The following is a 13,246-nucleotide window of genomic DNA, read 5'->3' as shown; positions in this document are numbered from 1 at the left end:
ATAAAAATTTCATCAAAAAGACATTGTGCATGTACAAATTAGGAACAATATACTGACATGCATATAAAAATCTAGTAAGACAAAACCACGAGAAGCATATTTTAGTTTATTTTTGTATTTAAATTAAAGATCTACACCTTCCTATACTTGATGAAAATCTTATACAGATATAAGAATTATTTCTATATTTTGAAATCAAATACTTTTAAACTTCCTATATATTAGAAATCTTACAATAAGTGTTGTAAGATTTCAAATATAAAGAGTTTAAGTGTTTTAATTTTGAAATTTAAATGGTGAATAAAAAATGAAAAAGTCCATGTATTAAACATAAAAATAATTAAAACTAAGAACATCTTACGTGTACAAAATGCATTATTAGTGAAAAAAGACATATCTTATCAAGTCACCATGCTCACTTCCTGTTTAAGTGTTTTGGATAATGCATATTTTAATTTTTCTACATATATTATTTTAGTTTAATCTTTTAAAGTATTTAATGTAATATGGTGTAAGCATTGCCTCTCATAATTTTTTGTTCAATAATTATTAATTAAGACTATATAATAAATCACAGCACCACCAGCCACCACCTTCCCTCTTCTTTTTTTTCAGGAAAAAATAAAAAGACTAATCTAAACTTCTGTCTGCTCTTCCGCAATGTGATTGAATCTGTTGTCTTTATTTATTTATTAATTTTTGTACTATTATTATTATTATTATTATTATTATTATTATTATTATTATTGTTATTGTAAATTAAACTACTCAGATCTGGCTGGATCAAATTTGTTGACTGTTGACCAATTTTGTCTTCAATGATGAAAATCTTCTTCTTCTACTTCTTGTTCTTTTTTTTTTTCTTTTTTTTTTCTTTTTTTTGGTTTTTTGTATAGAAAGAACAATATAGTTTGTGCATGATTCTCTTAGTCCTAGAAATTGAACCTCCTCTGTGAAATAGAGGTAGATTTAGAGCGGTTCAATTACAAAAGAAATTTAAATCGCATATATATTACAAAATTATCCATATCCTGAACTTGTTAATAAGTACTTTGGATTCTGAATTCGTCTATGTTCCATCACCCGTGTTATTCGTTTTGTGCTTTCCCCTCCTCTATAAAAACTATTTTGTTACTTTTTGTTAAATATATATATAGATATATTCAGTTGTCTTCAACTCTTAAAAGGATATGTGCCTCAACTATCACACATCCCATGAATCAAACACCAGAAATTGAAGTTGTATTTTTTAATGGGGACAGCTTATTTTAAGTTACTATATGATAGGCAATTATTGTAAACGTCAAGTTGCCTTGAGTTTTGATAAGAAAAGCCCAAACCACTTGCGACACGTTTTGAATAAGTGATTAATTAAATAATGATCGAGTCTACTAAAGCATGCTCTTCCCAAATCACATAATGTTTCTTAGTAGTTTCGTTTTTGTACCCAAAAAAAAAAAATGTTTCTTACTCCACTATATAAAGTATCCTTTTTGGAAATATAGCAAAACAGAGGTAGAAAGAAAAAGTAGTAGTAGCAGCTAAATCTTAAACCTTTTTTCTTCTCCCAAAAATCAAATATGCCAATTCCAAGAATTGTCATTGGAAATTTGAAAGAGGCTACTCATCCTGATACCCTCAGGGCTGCCGCAGCTGAATTCTTTTCCATGCTTATGTTTGTTTTTGTCGCTCAAGGCTCCGTCATAGCCAGTAAGTCTAGTCTAACTTGTTAGGTATTGAGGCATACTGATGATTGTGCATTTCGTGTTTGGATTTAATGAAATATTTGTATGTTTTTTATAGCCAAGTTAACGAGCGGTGGAAAGGCCACACAAGCTGGACTGATTTGGGAGGCAATAGCTCATGCATTTGCTCTTTTTGTGGCAATTACAGTGGGAACAAACATATCTGCAGGTCATGTAAATCCTGCTGTCACGTTTGGCGCTTTTATTGGAGGTCATCTTAGCTTTTGTAGGACTGTTTTGTATTGGATTGCTCAATTACTTGGATCTACTGCAGCTTGCTTGCTCCTAAAGGTCGCTCATAATGGTTTGGTAATGCCACTTTCCTCTCCATGAACTTTGCAAGTTAGTAACTCATATTCATCATCATCTATATAAAGGAAGGGAAAGACTTCGATAGAATAATATAATAGAAAGTTTGAGATGCTTTGAGAAAAAGAATCATGTTAGTTTAACTAAATCTATTTTAATGGATAAGTCTCCTTCACTAATAACCATAAGTCAATACTCACTAAATTAGCAAAGACTTTCGTAAATAACAATAACTAGAAGTGGATCTAGGGCGAATTTTGTGAGATCAAGTAATGAACTCATTGCTTTCAGCTCAAATTATGTACGCATATACACAAAAAATTACTGTAAATATATACATATAATTGGATCATACACATTTTAAATCTACTAACTCTAGATCTTAGATTTGTCTATGAGAGAAATACACACAAATAATGAAATGATTTGCTAAGAAGTGCTATTGTGTCCTCTAGGGACTAGATTCAGCCTAGAGGTTTACATGTATTTATATTAGCTAATGAACTTGAAAATAAATGGTGCAGGAAACATCAGCATTCGCTCTCTCAGCAGTAGCGAAACCATGGAACGCAGTTGTTTTCGAGATAGTAATGACTTTTAGTCTTGTTTACACTGTTTATGCAACTACAGTTAACCCCAACAGAGATTACTTGAGAATCATTGCCCCTATTGCAATTGGTTTCATTGTGGGTGCCAACGTCTTGGCTCGCGGTATTAATGGTGCATCAATGAATCCTGCTTTATCCTTCGGTCCATCGGTTGTTAGTTGGACATGGCATAGCCATTGGATCTACTGGCTCGGTCCATTCGTCGGTTCAGCCACTGCTGCTTTGGTATATGAAATTATCTTCAGTGACAACTACACTCATGAGCAACTTTCCGCTGATGATTATAACGGATATTATCATCCAATTGTTTAGTCCAGAACCAAATGTTGGATATTCAAGTTGTGGACATATTGCGCTCTTTCTTTTGTTTCAAACTTTAGCTAGGTTGCTTGGTTTTTGTTTAATTGTAAAACCTTGAAGAAAGAAAGAAAAAGAAAAAAAAGAGATGCATTTGTCTTGTATTTGCTGGAATTTTGCTGCTAACTTTGATGCTTTCTTTTGTCAATTCTAAGCCCACCATTACCTACTTCAATGTAGTGTTGGACTAACAGCTCATTGGCTAACTCTTTCTGATTAACTTATGTGGGAAAGCATCTTAAACTGTTAAATAATAATACTAATTAAGACTATATAATAACCATAATTATCACAGCACCACCAGCTACAACCTTCTTTCTTTTTCTTCAAAAGAGAACTTAACTTTTTGCCTGCTTGCCTTCCCCCAATTTGATTGGGTTTATGTATTTATTTTTGTTATAGGAGTATTATTGTTAATGCTCAATAATTGATTAAGCCTATATAATAACTAGAATTATCATTGCACCACCCGCCATCACCCCCTCTTCTTTGAAAAAACTTGTGCCCACTCTTTCCAATAGTGTGATTGCATCTATTATACAATCAACCAAATAAGGCATACTTAGTCCCAAACTTAATATTGAGATATCTCACCTTATCCCGTGTATCAAATGATACAGAACTTAAACTCGAACAGTAATTGCATGTATTATGTAAAGTGGAACGGAGACACCAAATACAAAGGGAAAATATAACTTCACTAGGATTTCACATAACTTGGATGACAAATTACATGTAAACAAAAAGGGACGTACAACATAAACTTATCAAGTAAGTTCACAAAGAAACATGAGATGATGACCATCCATCCATAGTAAGTGATCAATGGATATTTATGATACATTTATTCATACTTCCAACAACAAAACTATATTACCTACTAAAACACACAACAATAATATATAAATAGCCACCACGAATATTCTTCATATACTTTCCTTGGTAATTAATTAGTTGCGAGGCCATCCTCCATAGCCACCACCTCTAGGATATCCACCATATCCTCCTCCTGGATAACCACCATAATATCTCCACGGTCACCACCATATCCACCACCGATCGAAATCACCGCCACGATCACCACCAAATCCTCCTCCTGGGAATCCTCCTAATCCGCCGGCTCCTCCGATTCCTGGAAGTCCTCCTAGAAATTTGGTATCATTTACTTGTCTCGCATACACCAGTAATCATACATATACGTGTTAGTAGGGGTGGCAAAAGGACGAGTTGTGCTGATTTTGGATGGATCACAATGGGCTGAATCAGTAAATGAATTATTGTCCAACAATTTACTTGCCAAGTTTTTATTTATTTATTTTTTGTTTGTTTTCTAATAATTTTTGTTATTGCCCAACAAAATTATTAATACTTTTTTTTTTCTTCTTTACGACAACAACAACAAACCCAGTGTAATTTCACAAGTGTGGTCTGAAAAGGAAGGAGGCTTACTCTCTATCCCAATTTATGTAGAGTTTGAAGTGTAAGCATTAAAATACTTAATTTAGAATACGACTTAGAATATAGATATTTCAATTTAAAAAAAAAAAAAGATATTTGAATATCACACGACAAGTCTTACAAGTCAACTTTGCTAATTCATGAGTCAAAATATTTTAAAAAAAATTAAGGAAATTATAATCTAAGAAAAAAACCGTTTTACTTTTCAAACAGTAACACCTTTACATATAAAGAGACGGAGTGAGTATACTGTTTTCCAGAGAAGTGGTGGAGCTCTGAGCCCACTCCATAGCTGCAACCTCTGATGTTATCACAAGAAAAATAGCCTAAACAATAAGCATAAATGCCTTCGATCCCATTTTTTTTCTTGCTAGAACTTGAATTTTGGTAATTGTAAGAAGGATGAGGAAACTAATGAATATTTTGCCTCTATTTATAGCATATGATAAACTTCTTCGGGGCTAAAAGTGAATATTCATTAATTAAGTACCAAACTAGTTATTATTAAGTTGGCAGATTGATAGATTATTTAGACTCGACTTTTCCAAAAAGCACCTACAAAATGATTTCTTCTAAATAACTATATCATTTTCCCTTAATTTAGCTATGCAAAGTATAATACATATATGGCTGAGAATTGAACAGAGCATGCTGTTTGGATTGGCTATATCTTGAATTCGTTCTGCAATATATACTCTAACCTAGCGTTTTGAGTTAAGCTATATCCAAAAATGTTACAAAGTCTTAAATTACTGGCTAAAAATTTAATACTGAAGTCAAACTTCTCTATAAGAAATATTGTTTGCCCAGAATTTTTTTTTTAATTGCTATAACAAAGTGTTGTTATAGAAAATGTATATTATAACATCACATGAAAAATCGATTCCAAAAGAAACTTGGCTATTATAGAGGATGTCAGGCTCCCAAATTGGTGCAGGACATGATTGACATCCAACTTTCACTAACTTGTCGATTGAACCATGAGCTTTTTTGTTACTCCCTCCGTCACAAATTAGTTGTCATGTTTCCCTTCGCAAAAGTTAATTTGACTTATTTTCAAAGATACATTGGATTAGATAAACTCAATATTTTATATTTTAAAATTAAATTCTAAAAAAGTCCGTTCCAGTTTATGTGAACTCATTTGACTGGGACGAAGTTTAAGAAAGCAGAGAAGACTTTAAATTTGTGGTGTTAAATGAGTCACTTATATTTTGTATGGCTATAAATGATTGCATAAAGTTAAATTGTTTCGAAATATAGAAAGAGGTCATTCTTTTTGGCACGGACTAATAAGGAAATAGGTTCACATAAATTGAAACGGAAGGAGTATATGATAAGTACTACAAGTTGCAACGTTTCTCATATTAATTTGATGAGAAAATATATTTTAAAATGCTAGTCAAACTTCGCATAATTTGACTCTCGAGAAGCGAAACATGACATCTAAATGGAACGGAGGGAGTACGTTATTGTATCTGATGAATTAACTGAAAATATAACATAGACAATAGTTGAAAATAAAACATCGAATTCAGTTAAGCCCAAACACAAACTACGACTCTCCAAAAGTACTTTTTCAAACCGCACTTTTGACAAAAATACTTCAAAATAAGCAGATTTTGAAAGTTTGGCGAAACATACTATAGCCAAAAACTTCTCAGGGGAAATTCTGATCAGCAGATTATTTTGTAAATATTTTTACAATAGTTTATAAGAGTCTCGGGATGGAAAGTGGAAACTGCAAGGCCTCAATGTGGTCATTAATGGTGTCTTTCTTTCACCAGGTAACTTGGAACAGATAAACATGGTATTCCCATTCAATCCATAACAAATATTTGGAAGATTGAGAAAAAATCTTTCACATTTTACCTCATTCCCAAACAAGGCAAGACGTTTCCCAGTTGTTCAAAGAAAACATAAAACACAATTCTTTTGGGAAATGGTAAGTTTCTCCAATAGGTTTTAATCTTAGAGAGTTCTCCAGATTCAGACTTACAAGTTATATTTGGACATTCAACAGCTACAAAGTCTGTTTATGAAGAAAGGTGTCAAACGCTACATCCTTATCCAACCTCTACATATGCAATTGAAAATAAAAGTAGGAAAAACAAAACTTTGGACTCTCATGTCTTCTTTGTCTTCTGATTTTTACCCAGCTTTGATCGACGTTGCTTGAACAAGTGCAGATAAAGTTTGAGCCATAGAAGAGGGTATACCAGAAGCAGAACCTGAAGTTGAAAGAAAAACGAAGTATTGTTTATGTCTATAACAAAATACTGAAGTAATATGTATTTCTTTCGGGGGATGAATAAGAATCGTTCTATTTTTATGCTCAAATATTTACAGGTTGCAGCAATTCGCATCAAAAAATCAGTCCAGCTATCGATACAAGTAAGAACACTCTATATAGCCATTATGCAACAAGCCCGGTCATAGGATTCACATGAATGACGCACCAATATCAGCTATAAAGACTGATTCTATTTGCAACATCGTACATAGGACAAAGTTAAGTTGCTTTCTATATTTTAAAGTTTTATACAGTGTAAGCCCCAAAGATTCGCCCCAAGAAATGGAGAGAGTTGATGTGAAAGTAAAGTTGTCGGTATGCAAAAGCATTCTTTAATTTCTATAGTTTGCAAAACTAGGGCATGTCGAGATTTAAACAGCAGAGCAACTATAGATCAGTTTAAGATGAAAAGTATCTGACAACACTCAATTAAATTGTATAGATTGGATACTGAACTCCTTTTAGTCATTATCAGGTCCTCAATTTTTTGAAGTGACAAGCCAAAACTTCAAAGAACAACAACAGATAAAACCACTAAATTAATAACCCCGTCAATGGTAGCGTCTATTAGATCTATTTCCTTCCAGAATAGTTAAGCAGTATAGAGAAAATTATAAAGAATTGCAAAGGGGTTTTTATCAAGGACGACAAGAGATTGTAGACTTTTGAAGAGATGCATGTATTAAGCATAAAATTTTGTATAAACCAAATGGCAGAAAATACATATCCCGTATTCATGTGTTAAAGCTCCAGCAAAAATTGCTCTTTGTTTCGGGATATTAGAAACTACCTTTATAAACTTATAATAACTGAAAGGGAGACTATCTGCATATAGGTTTGTCCTTTTAATGAACGGAAGTGCCTGGTACAAAAGCCACACTGCAGAGAAATGAAGTCAAGCATTTCAGATTTTGCACATACTAGACAAGGCGACAACAAACAAATGAATGAAAATAAAACACTATGAATGTGATAAATTAGTTTTAACAAAACTGTTAGCTTACTTTCACCGGGAAATACTCCAACGGGATACAATAGAATGAAAGCAGTGTACCTAATGGGCAAAAAGATATTCAAAGCCAAATAAATTTCCTAATAACATATGTCATCAAAAAAAAAATTTCCTAATAACATACTCTCTCCTGAGTAACTAGATGCATTATACTCTGCAAGAAGAATCAAACCTGAGGTACGTGATCAAGTAGGGTGGATTTCCAATGCAACTCAAAGCATAATGTGAGTATCTGACTACCTGTGTTGAGGAACAGGACGTTATAATTGTTTAATGCTCATCATCATGCAAGACCAACTGAAGATTCAAAAGGATGGAGTAAAGGAGAAGGAAATACATGGAAAAGTTATTGTAACCCAAACACAATGTAACTGGTACTCCCTCCATCCTAATTTATGCGACACTCTTTCCTTTTTAGTTGGCCCAAAAAGAATTACACCTGTTCTAGAATTTTACACGTTTCAGTAAAGCTACCTTAGGATAACTTTTGTCTAATCGAAAGCTTTGGCATTTCAGTTTCAATAAACTTTGAAAAGTACCTTGTATACTTTCCCTAAAATTACATCTTTTGTGCACTAAAAGTAGCAACTTAGTACGGATAAAGTGGACACAGTCAGCTTTGAATCATATACTATTTTGGTAACTAAACACATTAGTAAGATATTAAGAAGAGTCCTGTTTATCACAATGTATTGCAAAACCCATTCAACCACTAAGCCACCAAACTCGTACTCTATAACTTTTAGGGTAGCTGTAGGAGTGCAGACTGCAGCTAAAAACAATGATACTTCATTGTCAGATGTGAAAAATGTTCTTGCATTATTAGGTCTATTAACACAATGTAGCCATCTCCCACCATCAGGTAAGTGAAAAAATAAAATACAGTATCCCTAAAATAATTCTATGGGAGATCGAACTTATGCAGACAGGAACCTTTGGACCTGTTAAGAGACACCTAGAATAGGACAAAAGAGTTCGGGGTTTTCAGTTTAAGTATTTTTGTGGAAGCAGACACAAAGTGATTTAGCTTCCTTGCAGATGCACTGAATTTCTAATTATGACAACTTAACAACTTATGTTTGTCATAGTAAAGCAACTTATGGCAAGGGACTTGAAGATGGTGGAAGTGACTGGTTTTGATTATCAGTAGTTGATTACTTCTAAAGGAAGAACAGATTTCCCTTGATGAAATAGAAAAACAGTTGACCGGTTTACTGGATTTAGGAGATAAGCATGTGAAGATGACATAAGATAATTAGTAGTACAGAGGCACCCAAAAGCGTGGCCTAGTGGTCAATGAAGTGGGTTGAGATTGAAGAGGTCTCGGGTTCAAATCCTAATGGCGGCAAAAGTAATAGGTGATTTCTTCTCATCTGTCTAAGCCTTGGTGGACATAGTTACCCAGTACCTGTGCTGGTGGGAAGAAGCAGGTACCCCGTGGAATTAGTCAAGGTGCGCACAAGCTGGCTCAGACACTACGGTTATTAAAGAAAAAAAGATAATTAGTGGTACAGAGAAGCTCACAATCTTCCTGCCATGATACAAAGGTGGAAATGATTTTGAGCATTGAAGGAAATTCATTTGTGGTTGAGCAAAACCAACAAAATAAATTCCACATTTATCATCTTTCGGTCATGTGGCATATGTGGCTGATCAAATAAATGCAGAGCTTCTCAATAATCTTCTTCAGAAACCGAACAGATGTTTTACAATCTTAAAATAGCCTTTCAGTTTAAAAAAATATAATGTCAGGCAGAAACTGAACTAAAAAAACATCTCCTCACATTTAGCAACCAGTCATCATATCTTTCTTGGCCTATGGGCTAAAGATCAAGTGTAGTGTCTGTTCTTATCCGTATAGGAAAACTGTTGTTACCAAGCAGATGAATGAGTAAATATAGCCACTTCCCTTACTTTTGTAGCAATATGAATCACTAAACTCATGCTACCGAGCAGATGAATGAGTAAATATAGCCACTTCCCCTACTTTTGTAGCAATATGAATCACTAAACTCATGCTGTAGCCTACGCCTCTCCTGTTTACCGTTTCTTTCCCCAAATACTGTCAGCTTGGGTAAGTTAAAAGATGCAAGATCTTCAATAATTCAGGTCTAATACGTGTGTCTAATGGAAGGACAAAAAACTATTTGAATAGGTTGCCTCAGAAGAACATACAATAAAGGAAGAATAATAAGTAACAACAGTAAACACCAAATGGAGAAATAGAAGAAGAGGTCGAGAATCAACCTAGACTACTTCTAAAAGTCTCTCCAACATTACCCATCTAATACAGCTAGAGGCATACATTTCCTAGCCATGCATTGTTATTTGTTCTACAGAGTTCAACTATATGTGAAATAGCTAGTCATCACCAGGAAAGGCCACAGAACGGGATTAACTATGCCGAAAATTTTGATAACTTACTCTTTCCAAGCTGCATGTGCATAATCATAAAACTAGGTTGTCTAGGTAACAAATCGTTTATGTACGAAAGGAATTCTACAGACAGATTTCTGTGAAGTACCTGATGGATAAGAAGTGGTAATATATTGCGATGCGAAAGAAGGAAAATATAAATGATAACCATCCTCCTTATATCTTCCTATAATTGTCGATCCGTCAAGGCATTTCATTGCAAGGCTAGAGAAAATTATATGCCATATCACTTTTACTTCCAAGCTTGTCCTTGTATAGGTCCTAATAGATCTAGTTCTACATCATCCTTGAGGTAAATTAAGAAGTATGATTATAGCACAAATCTTACTTTTATAAAACTTCATGATTTTTCTGATTCTTTTCTACTCAATTACCAATTTTCTTGGGCAAGAATTAGTAAATTAAAGAGTTCTTTCACATAGCAAAATGTGGCACTCGCCTTATAGTCCACTCTATGTAGATCTCCAACTATAAATAGATGTGGTCCCAGTATACTTATATCAATCATAAATGCACTCACCTTATAGTCCTCTCCATGTGCTCACTTTCACCAAAAGTCCATCCAGGGCAAGGTTCTTAAATGCATTTTATCACAACATAATTAATTTCTTCCCTTTCCAGCTACTGCTTTCAATAGGAGAAAGTTCTAAAGCTTTTAGCAAGTGGGATGGGTGGTTTAAGGTTCTAACCACACAAACTGATCAAATTACAAAGACGGGAGAAGGCAGGACAAAAGAAAATGAGAGTAACATGTAAGGAAGGCAAAGAGAGGAGGAAAATCGACTCACCTCACTTAAGCTCCAAGCAAAAAACGTTATGAACACTGAAGGCGATTCCTGGACCTACAAGAAGTAAACAGACCACAAATACTTCACCCTCAAGTTCTTTGTGTTCACACCTGGTTGTACACAAACCAGAAACTAGCAAAAAGAAGGATTATTGCATTATTAAGCTTCTATAAATCTTGTTATTGCCACCGATAATTAGTTCCATGACGATACTATGTAAAAAGTGCATATAATCTATTTTGCTCGGACTGTTCAAATATATCGCTAGGTGTGTGTCGGATCCTCCAAGAAGTAGTGCATTTTTGGAGTATACGACACAGGTGCAGCAACATTTTTGGAGAGTCAGAGCAATATAGCATATAATATTAGAGTAGCCAATGCATAAAAGTAGGTGTGATTTGATTAGAAAGAGATAAAACCTCAACAATTTGACGAACAACTGCTAGCAGAAAATGAGTTCTTCCACTCCATTGCAACAGAGGAAGCACTATTCCACTAGGAACAATCCCTTAATAACCCAAAAAAAAAAAAAGGCAGGAATCAGAATATCAGTTAGCTACCTTAGCAATATTGTCAAATGAAACCAAATTAAAATACTTTACCTATAGCTCCATGTATAACTTCCAAGAATGCACAACATTGCAGCAAACCTTTACCACAAAGAACACAAATTTACTCAAACAGAACATTAAGGGTGTGTTCGGTACGAGGAAAACATTTTCCATTTCTCGTGTTCGGTTGGTCAAAATTTTTGGAAAACATTTTCTCTAAGAAAACATGTTTCTTAAAACTAAGGAATACGACTTCCCTGGTGGGAGAAAGAAAAACAAGTTTCACAAGTGGCATTCCACATTGATTGTGACATCCCCACCCTTCGACACACCTCATCTTCAAACCCACCTTGTAGCCCCCATCCCCACCACCCAACACGAAGGGGCAGAGCCAGTAAGGAGCCAGGGGTATCCAAACCCCTTCAGCGAAAAATGACATTATATATACAATGTTAAAATTATTTTTTATGTATATATAGTAAATGTTGAACCCCTTAGCTTCTTCGCGTGTTTACTTCTTTATATTTTTTAACCTCCTTAGTAAAAATCCTAGCTCTGCCACTACCCACACTCCAACCTCAAACCACCACTACCCCACCTCCAATAGTATTTGTCTAGATTATAGTATACAAATGCCTCTAGGATAATACTTTTTGCTTATGTCCCAAAAACAAGAAAATATGTAAGAAACTCACTTAGTATTTTCTTGGAAAACATTACATTTTCCTTCATACTGAACACACCCTAAAAGAAGAGACTTTTTTCTTTCTTACTGAGATTGGGACAAAAGCAAGAACAAAAAATGGAACTCACAAATTAGTTCACCACCAGAAGCATAAGCACCAGTGACTGACTTGTTGGAAATAAAGTTGCTCAAAATTCTGAAAAGGGCAACTGTCCTACATTTGCATGTCATAACATAAAATATTAAAACATTCTGAAGGTAACACTAAAATGGGTGGAAAGGAAGAGAAAATTAATTTACCATCCAAGAAACTGAAGAGAATTGTAAGAGAAGAGATAAAGATTCTGCAATTTAGCCATTGTAGATAACTTTGGTTCCTCCTATGGTATGTAAGCTGTAGTCATGTAATAATGATGGATTTTCAGTTTTGTCTTCAGAGGGAAATAAAAGCCTCTAGCAACCAATAGTACAAGAAGATGGACCACCACAAAATTTAAGAATGAAAAAAACATTCTTGAACGGGAAAAGAAAAAGGAAATTGTGAAGGGTCAGGTCATTGGCACGTATGACCCCATTTTGTGCCGCTCTTTAATATTTGTCCCCGGTAACAAATATTCCCCGAGGATTGACTACTTAACTTATGTGGTGAGTTAAACAATTTTTTTTTTCCTAACTATGATTTTTTCAACACTTTGCATATATTGTGAATTATTAATTATGCAGACTTATAGTACTTTTTATGTAATTTTTAAATATGTAAATTTTATTATAAAATACTTGAAAAAATTATGTTTGAAACTGAGTTAATGAAAAAGTTATTTGACTCCACAAATATGTGAACCCTCGTATAAATTGAGACGGAGGGAGTAACTTGTTCGTGGCACATAAGCAGGGGCGGAGCTACGGATACCCAACAGTGGTTAGTTGAACATCCTTCGCCGGAAAATTGCATTGTATATATAGGTCAAATTCTACTTTTAACGTTATATACTCAATATTGAACG

General features: G+C 34.2%; 2 protein-coding genes across 2 annotated transcripts; one reads left to right on the top strand and one right to left on the bottom strand.

The window, feature by feature from the left end:
• Nucleotides 1–1,476: 1,476 nt before the first annotated feature.
• LOC132065704 (aquaporin TIP1-2-like) lies at nt 1,477–3,123 on the top strand. Its single transcript, XM_059459216.1, has 3 exons — nt 1,477–1,710; nt 1,804–2,054; nt 2,579–3,123. The coding sequence occupies exons 1-3, from the start codon at nt 1,581–1,583 to the stop codon at nt 2,972–2,974; spliced, it is 777 nt and encodes a 258-aa protein (XP_059315199.1). The 5' UTR covers nt 1,477–1,580; the 3' UTR covers nt 2,975–3,123.
• Nucleotides 3,124–6,407: 3,284 nt separating this feature from the next.
• Nucleotides 6,408–12,760, bottom strand: LOC132065703 (uncharacterized). The gene is made up of 9 exons (XM_059459215.1): nt 12,543–12,760; nt 12,371–12,456; nt 11,609–11,656; nt 11,426–11,514; nt 11,007–11,060; nt 7,955–8,022; nt 7,775–7,824; nt 7,561–7,649; nt 6,408–6,708 (listed from the first exon to the last, which is right to left on the bottom strand). The coding sequence occupies exons 1-9, from the start codon at nt 12,599–12,601 to the stop codon at nt 6,604–6,606; spliced, it is 648 nt and encodes a 215-aa protein (XP_059315198.1). The 5' UTR covers nt 12,602–12,760; the 3' UTR covers nt 6,408–6,603.
• Between the last annotated feature and the right edge of the window lie 486 nt (nt 12,761–13,246).

The sequence above is a fragment of the Lycium ferocissimum genome, chromosome 7 (assembly GCF_029784015.1).
Source record: "Lycium ferocissimum isolate CSIRO_LF1 chromosome 7, AGI_CSIRO_Lferr_CH_V1, whole genome shotgun sequence".
NCBI classification, from domain to species: domain Eukaryota; kingdom Viridiplantae; phylum Streptophyta; class Magnoliopsida; order Solanales; family Solanaceae; genus Lycium; species Lycium ferocissimum.
Note: the sequence above shows the minus strand (reverse complement) of the source record. Positions and strands in the feature narration are given on the sequence as shown.